Source organism: Babylonia areolata, chromosome 1, assembly GCF_041734735.1.
Source record: "Babylonia areolata isolate BAREFJ2019XMU chromosome 1, ASM4173473v1, whole genome shotgun sequence".
NCBI classification, from domain to species: Eukaryota; Metazoa; Mollusca; class Gastropoda; order Neogastropoda; family Buccinidae; genus Babylonia; species Babylonia areolata.
Genome location: NC_134876.1, coordinates 63,340,079 through 63,352,970, shown reverse-complemented (window position 1 = coordinate 63,352,970; position 12,892 = coordinate 63,340,079). Strand labels below are relative to the sequence as shown.

The 12,892-nt window shown below is 39.5% G+C and overlaps 1 protein-coding gene across 7 annotated transcripts in view; it reads right to left on the bottom strand.

The window, feature by feature from the left end:
• Positions 1-1,292: 1,292 nt before the first annotated feature.
• The window catches only part of LOC143285373 (small G protein signaling modulator 3-like), an 81,923-nt gene continuing 70,323 nt past the window's right edge, over positions 1,293-12,892 (bottom strand). For 4 of the 7 annotated variants that reach the window (XM_076592604.1, XM_076592594.1, XM_076592614.1 and 1 more), the window contains one exon: positions 7,443-12,289. In XM_076592604.1, the coding sequence (XP_076448719.1) occupies positions 12,154-12,289 (136 nt within the window). In that variant the 3' untranslated portion in view covers positions 7,443-12,153. Of the gene's footprint in view, positions 12,290-12,892 lie in introns of all 7 variants that reach the window. The other 3 variants (XM_076592622.1, XM_076592651.1, XR_013055688.1) reach the window with 2 other exon arrangements.

Below are 12,892 nucleotides of genomic sequence, written 5' to 3'. Positions count from 1 at the left end.
TTTGTTTTTGGTTTTGCGTAAGCCACCGTTTTTATCTGTTTGCTACATTCAGTCTCCGGGACTAATGACTGCAGTGCGAATTCGTGTCATCAATACCATTGGCATATGCCAAGCCAAAATGGACTTTTCATCCAAAAGATTCTAATGAGAGTTAACGTGTGCGAAAGTTATGTTTGTGTTCGCACACAGAACCTCGATTAAGGGTGTCATTCGAAAGACTTGCAGAGAATGGAGTCAGAACCGAGGGAAAAATCCTCCCGAACCGAACAGCTTGGTAGAGATTCGACCCCCCCCCCCCCCCCCCCCCCCCCCCCCCTCCCCCCGATTCCAGGATCACAAAACCGGCGCTTCACCAACTGAGCAATTCCGGCCCACAAATAAAATACTCCATGGCATCTGCACACGCAGAGATGAGATAGGAAATAATGTGACAGACCAGCCTCCGTGGAAAAGTGGTATTCAGCGTCGCCGACTGACTGCTGGAAGGACGCGGGTTCGATTCCCAGCAGAGGTGCGTGTTTTGGCCCGCTCCTACCCCGAGTTAAGTGTGCTATGGGCATATATGTGAAGACTGGGACCACACAGTTGAGTTTCATCCACTTCACGGATGCGTCTTTGGGTTTGTTGCTCAAATTTCCTGAGCAACACTGCGAGTGTCGATCTGTATCTCTCGGGCCTGGTTATTAAAGCCGAGATATCATTTTGATGGGGAGAGTAGTATACAGTCTTGTCATGTCGTCCCAAACCTAATGGACCTCCACAGCAACATCGTCATCAACCCCCTCCTTCTCCTTCATCATCAATAAAAACAAAACGCGTCAAAGCCTGTGGACGTTCATGCCCTGCTCTCATGGTGACCCGAGTTTCGATCTCCAGAAGCCTTCACGTCCGTGCTTGGGGCGAGTCCTGTCAAGGTCTTCGGTGTCGGTTGATTCATGAGGGACTGTCGTTGGTGGGATGTGTTGGTGGTTTTCGCTCTGTGGGAAATGCTCACTCGATTCTGGTGCAGGGTCTCTTCTTGTGTGTGTCCTTCTGGCGACCTAACATCGAAAGTTCCCTGCAGACCGCCGATGCTGGGACTGCGACAGACGAACTGGGAGTGGCTGTAAATGGGGGACTCGGGATGAGCGGCGTGGGAGTAATGCCACTAAAATTGTGAAGATGATTGGAGAGAGAGAGAGAGAGAGAGAGAGAGAGAGAGGAGGGGCATGAAGAAAAAACAACACAACACCAACACATTTTTTTTTCGCTATTTATTTCCCCTAAATAACTTAGGATTTTTTAATAAGTAGTTTTTTCTTTTTTTTTTTTCTTTTTTTTTTTTAATTTCTAGACTTTTTTTCCTTCCCAAGTGCAACCGAGAGAATGCTATCACACTGTCTAGCATACATGAGTGCACAGAAAAAGAATAACAATAAAAACAACTGAAATCGATGAAACTTACCTAACTGAAAATAATGCGTAGTCACAGTGCAAATGCTTCAAATGAAATTTATGTATGCGTATGAACGAGTATACGTATCACTGTGTGTGTGTGTGTGTGTGTGTGAAATCGGAGTACACAGTGTGAAAACTATATGCAATGTGTGTACATGTGTGGTCCATGTTTACGAGTGGTTGTTGTTTTCCTGAATGCAGTTAGTTCCACATCAGTGAAAAATGTGATCATGGAGTCATGGACACAGACTGGGAATAGGACACACACACAAAGGGAGCAAACAAAAAAGGGGCACAGTTCCAACACCTATCCGGGCAGAAAAGGTGTGTGTGTGTGTGTGTGTGTGTGTGTGTGTGTCCATTCTGTGAGCTCATGAAATGCAGTTTACAATAAACTGGGCAAATATGCATGTATACATTTTGTGAGCTCATGTACTGCGTTTATTATAATCACCATGAGCAAGGTAGGGGGTGAGGGGGGGGGGGGATGGCAGTAGAGAAAAGAGAGAGGGGGAGGGAGAGACTACATGTATACATTTTGTTAGCTCATGAAACACCACCAGAATGAATACAGGAACAATCATGTACACATTAACTTTTGTGTGTGAGTGTGAGTTCACAGAATGGGTTTAATATGAGTACTGGAACTAAAACTAAAAAAAAAAAAGTTTTTTAATCATATATTTATAACACAGATGTAGTTGACTAGATTAATAAATGGCAACTAAAAATCAACAAAAAATTTTCAAAATAAGACGGTAACCAAACCGGACAATGAAAAATCCAAACCAAGGAGAGAAACAGCAAGGCCGAGACACAAGAACAAGGGCTGTGGGGGGAGGAGAAGGGGGGGGGGGGTAAGTATCAGGGTGATCAGGTCCCATCGTAGTTTCAACATGCATCATGACAAAACAGTATGACTGACTTTCCAGTATGTACATCATCATTAGGGCAAGTCAGACATGGTGTAGATACACGTGGTTTAAGGGTACACAGAGAACACTCCATGTCAAAGCTGCAGTCTGTGTGTGTGTGTGTGTGTGTGTGTGTGTGTGTGTGAATCGGACTCTCCGACCTCTAACATGATCACTTCGGGTTATCAGCAGCAAAATACACAGTCTCCTTCTATGACAGCTGACTTCCAGTGTGACATCACACTGAAAGCTCCTTGAGGAATCAAAAAAATCTGCCCAACAACTGGGACAAGAGAAGGTTTCAGGAACGAAATATATATATATATATATATATATATATATATATATATATATATGATCAACAGTTGTACTGGAAAAGTGAGCAAAGAATACTGGGTTGTAAACAAACCAAAACAGAGAAAATCCCCTGAGGGACTGAACTGAACATAAACTTGGCGAAACTAAATTGCATTAAACAAATACTTCGGACTGCAGCTTTGACACACTGTTTCCTGTGACTTGGTGTCATAGTTATTATTATCTTTTTTAATGATGAATTCACCAACACCACCTGAACATATGACTAACAACAACACACAACACTTTTACATACAGAATATTGATCATGAACACTTTTTTGTTGTTGTTTTAACAACTCATACATGACAAGTTAATATGTGACTTACATCATCATGTTACAAGCTATAATATATACATCCGTGTGCATGATTCCAAGCAGTATCACAGACACACACATACAATTCCTTGAAAACTGAAGACATTTCAACATTTTGGCTCAACCCACATGGCTCCTTGAGCCTGGAATGTGGTAGAACGCGGACAAAACAACACAGGGAGAAGGGTATCTATCATACAGAACTTTTCAACCTGGACTGGATGACACAGGGTTTGGAACATCACAGAGAAGCTGTAACCGCGTCCAACTCACAGCTGTAACCGCATCTATCTTACAAAAGTAACCACATCCATCTGTCTTCCTGTTGTAACCATGTCTGAACATCAGAGAGAACTCTGACAAATCTATCCAGCTGTAACTGCATCTATCTTACAGATGTAACAGCTTGTATCTTAAAAAAAAATAACCACCTCCATCTGTTCCAGCTGTAACCATGTCTATCTTCCACCTGTAGCCATATCCATCTTACAACTATAACCAAATCTACTTTTCCGCAATGTCAGACATTTGATAGTCTATACAAAGACTTCGAACAAGAAAGCATTCATGCTGAAGTTGTTTCTGCTTGACTGTGACATTGAGAACAGGTCAAGGTCAATGTAAGTTTTCACTTTCAAAAGACACACCCATAGCTGCTCACTGCATGGTAACCGGTCCCATTGCTTGTGAACGAACAGCTGCACTGTTCACAAATACAAATTTCACACACACGTACTGTCTACATGTGTACACAAGTGTGTACTCATGCACATACGCACAAATCCCTGCTCACACAACTTTTTTTTTTTCATTTGTAAGTGAGCTAAAATAATTGATACCTTATTCTAGATAATTCTCATTAATTCTCATCCTAAAGCAGAAGAAGAAGAAGAAGACAAAAAAGATTGTCCAGCCACAAAAAAAAACCCAAAAAAACAAACTCTCCAATACATGGGGACATGTTATTTTGGGCAAGAGCAAAGGCAAATGGTATGTAAAACATATGCCAGCTCTGGCAGAGATTCTGTCAAAACAGCTGAGAAGAATGATCAACATTTTCTTCACTTTGGGATGGTGCAAAGGAAGGGTGGGAGAGGTGGGTACAGATGGGGAAGTGTACAGGGTTTAAAGTTACTGCCCTTTAAAATCTTGGAATGATATAGTTTGTTTTTATTTTTTGTTGACATGGCACCATGTTCAAACAATTTTTTTTTTGTTAAAAAATATCTCTGCTGATTTCATAAATGATGCATACAATTGAAGTCTCACTCACTCACACACACACAAAATAATTAATTGTTTCTAAATTATTTATTAAAAAAAATAATAATAAAAAAAAATAAAACCACAAAAAACCCCACACCATACCAGAAAAGAATACACCAACTTAAAAAGAAACACACTAGCATCAACAATCAGACTGTGGTGGGGCAGAATAAGAAACAGACCAAAAAACAAAACCAACAAAAATCAACACAGACTGCCTACAAAGGGAATATCCTTTTCATTAGATACATATTCACAACAACAACAAAATCACCATCATCAGAAAAATCATCATTTCCCTGTCAACAATCTGCTGCACACCATCTTTCAACCACCACCGGAATGCTCAAATTTAAACAGGATCCATTCAAAGCATGACAACAATGAATATAGCATATCTTCTCATGTTTGGTGAACACATTTCTAATCCAGTGAGATGGAAACAGAAGTGGGCAGGGGGAGTGGCTGGATATAGTACTCACTGTAGCAATCAAACTGACTGAGCCCAGCTTCACTGTTCAGCTGACAGAGGGCTCTTATTCTGTATGTTGTTACATGAAAACATATACACAAATGCCAAGGTCTGGGCAACAGAATGGAAACCATGAACTGTAATGTCTATGATGTGTTCACACGAGCATAAGTGCAAGAGAAATGGAATGGTCAAGGAAAGGTGGATCTGGAAACAAACCCTTAAAATCAAAAACAGACATGCCAGCTGCAACATGAATTTATCATTCTGAGATAATAACAATAATGATAATAACTATAACTAAATTAATCTGTGAGAATAATCAAACCATCATATCTTCTTTATTCTCCAATACCCCCCCCCCCCCCCAAAAAAAAAAAAAAAAATCTTTAAACAAAAAAACACAAGTATTTATTGCAGTAATCACCACCATCCAGTAATATGATTATTGAAGCAGTTATAAGGAGTGCCTTTTTTGGCACATTAATCTGAGACAGTCGACAAGAAATACACACACACACACACACACATACTTGTACCTAACACACAAATGCAAGTCGCTGCACTTACACAACCACATGCAAAACACATTCGCTCAAAGTACAATCTGTTTTCCAATGACCACACAACCAGTGAAGACAAGTAGATTCATATGAATGACCTCACAATGTGACCTCTTCTGTGTGCTTCAAATCAACCTGTGTGGAAAGAGGTTGACCTGCTCACTGTTTTTCCCTCCTGTTACACTGTTATATCACAGCCTCCTACAGGTCCAGTCCATACCTACCCTTCCTGCGCAAGAGCCTGTGAATGAAGCATTTAGCCTTTGAAAAGAAGAGAAACCATGCCAACACCTTCCCACTGATCTTCCAATATGAAAAAACTGTCATCATTACATCGTTTTACCCTCCCAGCAAGCTAGCTCCACATTCCCATGAATTTCTCCAAAGTACCCTACTTCCATAATCTGTGTCCAACATTCTTTTCCTGCTTCCGTGACCATAATTTCTGGCCTATATGCCTACACAGTGCACAATGCATGTCTGTTCTTTTCTTCCAGTTCCACACTTTGATATTGTGTTACATGTTTTATATCCATTTTATCATTGTTGTTAATTCCCTCCTGAACTCAATTCCATTATTGCCAAGTTTCCGTCTGCTCTTCCAGTTGTCTTCATTGTCACACATGTGCTCACTTCATCCAATTATTTCTTTTATTTACTACCCTGTTTTTATTCTTTATATTTCAAGCACTTAAATTTGTGTTCTAGTTTATGAATCCTGTGTCTTCCTCCTTGACATCACAGGTCATCATTCTGATCACTACCAGTTTGTTTCCTCTGCTTTAAAACTGTTGTCTCCTGTATTGTTATATTCTACTTTTTTTTTTTTTTTTTGGTCACAACAGATTTCTCTGTGTGGAATTTGGACTGCACTCTCCATGGAGAGCACAAAGTGCAGCAGCACCCTTTTCATCGTCTTTTTTTTTCCCCTGTCTTCAAGTGTAATCTGTTTTATTATCATAGCATTTTTCAACAAAATGTTGCCAGGGGCAACCCTGTTCCTAATGCTTGCCTTGGCTCCTTTTACAGGTATGCTGCACACTGAACCTTGGTTTATTGTCTCACCAGAAAGACATACAGGATTATCATTCTTCCCATTACTGGTTTTATTCCTTTCTTCCACTGCTGTTGTCTATTCCTATCATGTATGTCCCAATTTTAAAACTGTCTGCTATAATCCATTCCCACACACTGCAATCCAATCTATAATTGAAGTTCACATATCAAACCGCTGATGTCATACACGTTTGCTTCACTGTTTTTCCTAAAAACCCACCTTTGATTACAACAAATATATATTCACATTACCTGGAAATGTGTATACTATGATTACTTTCTTTTATATCCAACCTCAAGACTTCTTTCGTGTTCGAATTTGGTGAATGGTGTACCGACTGAAGCCATATCATCGCATCATTAACAAACAACCTTTCATTTTGGAAACAGATACAAAGTCTCACAATCATGTCCGAACAACCCAAAGCTAATGCTTTGGACTGAGGCTTTTGCCAGGCTTTCATGATCTTCGTTTTGATTTGCCTTTTTGCCACAAACAAACATAGGACGGAGAGAAACAAAAGTGATGGAGGGAGGGTGGTCAGTTAACTCTTGCATTTTGTATAGTTCACAGAGAAACTCTTCCTAGTTTTAGGCTGGGGCCAGAGTGAATGCCAAAGGGTTAAACAGGCATTTTTGAGGGCGAAACATCCTGAACTAGAATGCACTGGTTCCAGAGTAGTTTAGAGGAAATAAACAGACTGCATGGTTTGGTGGCTGGCTCCTTTTCAGAACACACACTAAAACACACACACATACACACAAATATTTTCAACATTTCGTTATGGCTTCATCAGATGTCTATCCAGCAAAACATCCAGCAGACTCTCTTTGTTGTTGCGGCACACTGCCACTGCCACTGCCACTGTCATGCATGTGTGTGTGTGTGTGTGTGTGTGTGTGTCCTGTGTGTAGTCAGCCAGCCACTAGATGTCCCAGCTGAAGAGATGATGCTTGACCAGCATGTCCTTGACCCCGTCCCGGAAGGGTCGGAAAGTGTCAGGCTGCTTGGGCAGCTCCCAGTCCCGCGACAGGTTGAAGGAGAACTGGCCCATCAGCCTGCAACCGGTGCCAGTGCAACACAACCACACAGCTTCAGTTTCACTTTTGTTTTTTTCGAGGCAGACATCATCAAATCATGTGGGACTGACTGCATTCTACATCACATCATACATTCTTGAGGAATTCATTGCTTGCCTAAAAAAAGGGGGAAAATCTCTGACTTTTTTAACAACAACAAAAAAACAAAAACAAAAGCAGAAGCCTAACCTCTACACAGACCCAACATGCTGGTCTAGCCTTGAAAGACTTACAAACTCTTAAAATAAAACCAAAAACAGAAGGCAGGCTTCAATCAACAGGTTCCTTGCCCACATCCCCAAAATAATGTTTCATCTCTACATGGTGAATTAAAAGGAAAAGAAAAAAACATACATATATGTTTTTCAAGTTGTACTGGTTTGTCATGCTCACCAAGGTGTTTAACTTATGACATAAAACAAGATGAAAACAATGCTGTGTTCAAGATTCCTTTTTTTTTCTTCTTTTTTTCTTTTCTTTTTTCTCTAAATCAAAATGTAATCCTCTATCTCACTGAACCATGTCTTCAGCTAACATCTGACCCCTGCCAGAGTCTGCACCAGTGGGTCACAGTATAGTATGTGTAAATAAACAAACTTTTCGCCTGAATACCAATTTTAAAAAAATATATATATATATCATGCTCACTGACAAGTGGGGTGAATTTATGAAATCTGACAAATGCCTTTTCTCACTGTTCAACTGAAAGACTGGAAAATAACTTCTTTGAGAATATATGATTACAACAGATATACCTAGATCTATGCCAGTCTGTCTTCAGTCATAACGATGATGATGTTTGATGTGACAGTATTCACAAACATCACACAACTGATTACTAGAAAAAATATTTCCTTTTTTTTTGTACCTCTTCAAAATATAAGAACATGAGGATGTACTGAAGACTATTGCACTGACCACAGCACCAAAACCACTCTCCTCCACATTCTGAACAATCTACTGATAGTGTCCGACTCAGGAAAAAATTCCCTTCTTACTCTTCTCGACTTATCAGCCGCCTTTGACATGACAGACCATTCAATCCTTCTTTCCCGTCTTCATTTTACATTTGGTATCAACGGCACTGTTCTAAACTAGTTCAAATCTTATCTCACTGATCGATTCCAGTCTGTCATTGTTGATCATTTCCAATCTGAACCCGTTAAAATCGAACATGGAGTCCCATAGGGATCTGTTTTAGGCCCAGTGCTCTTCACACTGTACACTGCTCTTCTCGCTGAAATTATCAACCGCCATAATATCAGTCATCATTCTTATGCTGATGACACTCAACTCAAGAAGAGTAATACCCCTGAAAAATTGTTGTCGCTCTTGCAAGAAACATCCAACTGCTTCCTGGACATTCAAAACTGGATAACTCGAAATAAGTTACAATTGAACGCGGACAAAACTGAAGCAATGATCATAGGAACTAAACAAAAACTGTCTTCCATCACAATTGACACGATCAAACTTGGCAGTACATCCATCCCTCTTTCCACATCAGTCAGGAACCTCAGTGTTGTCCTTGACAATACACTGTCCATGCAAAAAATTTTCAGTCAGACATGTCAGTCCTGCTACTGTCAACTGTGGCTCATCAGTGCTGTCCGGAAATATCTGTCCACTGACGCAACATCTAGATTTGTCGTTTCTCTCATTCTCTCTCGCCTTGACTACTGTAACTCTCTACTGTCTGGTTTGTTTGCTTCATCTATTCAGTCCCTTCAGCGCATACAAAACTTTGCTGCCCGACTCGTCCTCAGAAAGAAAAGATCTGAGTACATCACTCCTCTTTTGCAACATCTTTCGCATACCCAGATTCAAACACTCGACTGTTGGCCGCCGTTCTTTCTCTGTCTCTGGACCTTGCAATTGGAATGAACTTCCTCTTTCGCTTCGTCAAGTCTCCACACTCAACTCTTTCAAGTTTGGCCTCAAAACCCACCTCTTCCCAAAATAGCCTCCCTTGCCTGCCCTTCCTTGTCTTTAGTTTCATGTGAATGACTGGTGCAAAAGCGCTTTGATTTGTCTCTGCACAAGATTCAGCGCTATATAAATACCATTATTATTATTATTATTATTAGTTTGCATAGACATACATAAGAGCACTTTTACAATTCTTTTCACAAATCAATGAATTAATAAATTAAGTGAAAGACAAATATGTGCCATGGAAGTATCAACAAGAGCCAAAAAACAACAACTGATCACTGCAAAACAAACAGGAAGACATAATAAATCATACAGTACTGCTGACAGATGTTTTCTTGCGTAGATGATTTGTAAAAATCACACACAGATGATTTGAAAAAAATCACACACACACACACACACACACACACAGAACTTGATGTATGTTGAAAAAAAATATTTACTCATATGCCCACTCAGTTCCCCAATATTAAGTAACCTTTAATCCATTCAAAAGATATTAACAGTAGTTGTCAACTTTTGACTTTTCAATCCAATATGATCCATAAAATATCCACAGAATACTTGAGAAGGACAGAATGAAAGACTCTATAATTTATATATTTATATAAATTTTTTTTTTTTAATCAAGATCAGAATGTAAATGAAAGCAAACAAATAAATTTGCAGACCTTTTTTCACACCATTTTCATTTTTTAAAGATGATACTGTCACAAAGAAATGCACATGCACACAGATGGATGACTTAAAGACATAAAGACATACTTCCAACATTGCTCATTACGAAAACAAAACGCAAAACCAATAGGTCACATCCCTGGCAGCGATGCACATCCAAACAACAGCCAGAATAATTATCACACTAAACATATCACACGTCAAATCTACACACCATCGAGGGAGGAAGACACAAATACTGTTCCAGAAGATTGTGATTTCTACAACATGCTGTGACCATGTGCTGCATGCAGGTTCATAAACAGGGGTCACATCCATGACAACACAACAGATGGCAAAACAATATTTGCAACAAAAAAAAAAAAAAAAAAAAAAAAAGAACCCTGCATAATATACATACAGATCATGAAAAATTCCTAACATATTCATGTCATGTCAGTTATTCAAAGTGCTTCTTAATTAATCATTTTCTAATCAATTCTGAACTAAAAGTGCACAGATCTTTTCTTCTTTTTTTTTTCTTTTTTTTTGACAATACAAAATGATATGTTTAACATCATACTCTCAAATTTCACCGTAATTTTTCATGTGAACTCAGACTGAAAATCCGGGAAGTTCACTTGTGCAGCATTCTAAAATGACTAAAAATGTCAAAAGGACAAATTCATTTAATTCATTTATTAAAAAAACTAAAACAAAAAAACAAAAAAATCCCAAAAGAACAAAAACAAAACCAAAAAAAAAAAAAACTCTTGGAAAACCCACAGTAGTGCTGATTCACTCAAGCATTCAAAACATCTACATGATGAAACCGACTTGTTCCTCTTTTTTTATAGATGAATATATGTGATTTTTATTGCGTAATCTGTTGTCTTTTCTGCACACGCACTAGCATACACATGTACAAGCACACACACACACACACACACTGCACATGAACACAGACAACTGTATTGCTTCATCCTTTGTCTTTCTTCACCCATACAGGTGACTGACCATCCCTTCTGCATTCTCAGTGAACTAGCTTTCTTTTTTATAACATCACAGACACACACAAAAAACTTCTGCTGTTAATGCCAGGCTTATAAGTGGAGAAACTTGAATTGTTAGAGGGGCGGTGAGAGCAAGTGAGTGAGTGAGAGTGTGTGTGTGTGTGTGTGTGTGTGTGTGTGTGTGTGTGTGTTTGGGCAAGAGTGGAGTGAGGAAGGGCACGCAGGCTTTAGTGCTTGGGTGTACATACACTAAGTAATGATCCTAAGAAAGTCAGCATTATACCTAGCAACTTATGATAAGGTCAACACAGTGCCTTAACAACTGATAATGGGGTCAGCACAGTACTTGGCAAGTGACAATTAGGTCAGTGCAGAGCCTAGCAACAGACAATGACATCAACACATTAACTAGCAATTGATTATCAGATCACAAAGTCCATCAATGAACCTCCACACTTATGACTTTGCCCCTACCAACAAAAGATCCAACGGGAATGAGATCCTTAGTCATCAGTAAATATCACTGTTAAAGTCCTGAACACAACAAGATTCACCGTTTTTGACTAAGCTTGGAGCACAGATGAAAAGTCTGAAACCTTGATAATTATTTAAAATGTAGACTACAATTTTGACCCATTTCAAAAATGTTCACTAAACAATACTCCCAACTTTGAAATCTGACTTAAAACGCACTGTATGTGTATGAACAGACACAAAAAAATTCCCTCAAGGGAAGTGACATTGTATTGTATTGCATAGCAGCATTGCATTATACTATATTCTTTTGTAAAGTACTGTACTGTGTTTTAAAAATGGTATCATGTTGTACTGTATTAAACTGTATTGTATTGCATTGCATTGCACTGTATTTTATTATATATCATTGTATCATACTGTGTTGCATTTACTTTCCTGTATCGTTTTGTACAGTACTGTACTGTTTGTATTCTACTGTATAGTACTGTACTGTTTTGCATAGCATTGTACTGTAACTGTTTTGCATTGCATTTGATTGTGTTGTACAAAACTGTAGAAGTTTGCAGTGTACTGTGCTGTATTGCATTGTGCAGGAGAGGCCGTGTGTCTACAAGTCCCAGCTGAAGAGGTGGTGGGTGATGAGCATGTCCCGCACCCCCTGCCTCAGCTTGTCCGTGCGCAGCACCCGCTTCTGCGGCAGCTCCCAGTTGCAGGACAGGTGGAAGGCAAAGGCGGCCAGCAGTCTGGAACCACAGCCACAACAGCACACCACATGCAACAACAACAACAACAACACCAACAACAAGGCCAGCAACGCTCAGCAAGACTCAGGTATCCATTCACTACAAAACATTCACAAGCAACAGGCTGGTTGGTTTGTTCACAACAAATGATTACACACCAACAGGGGTATAAACCACAAATGACAGCCAAGGGAGAAATGCACACACTAAAAATTTGTTTTTTTAATCATGCCATTGAACATGCACACAAATGCACCTCAATATTGGGCAAGAACAAACCCTGAAAAGCACATACATACAAAAAAAAAAAAAAAAAAATCAACAATAACAGTTTCAATCATGTATATGCCATGTTCATAAGCAAACCCAGGCCAACACAGTGCAGAAACTGGCAAGTGTAAGGTTGGGGCATAGGTGATTGGTTCAGCTAAAGATGCATCACCAAAACTGTAAGAACAAATGCCTTGAACCCAAAACTGGTGCATGTATCATTCACAAATAATAGTTTGAAACAACACAGCCCAATACAACAAAATTACTGAAAGTGAGGGCACAAATGCACCCGAGTAAACTGCAACATAAGAGTGAGAGTTGCAAACACTG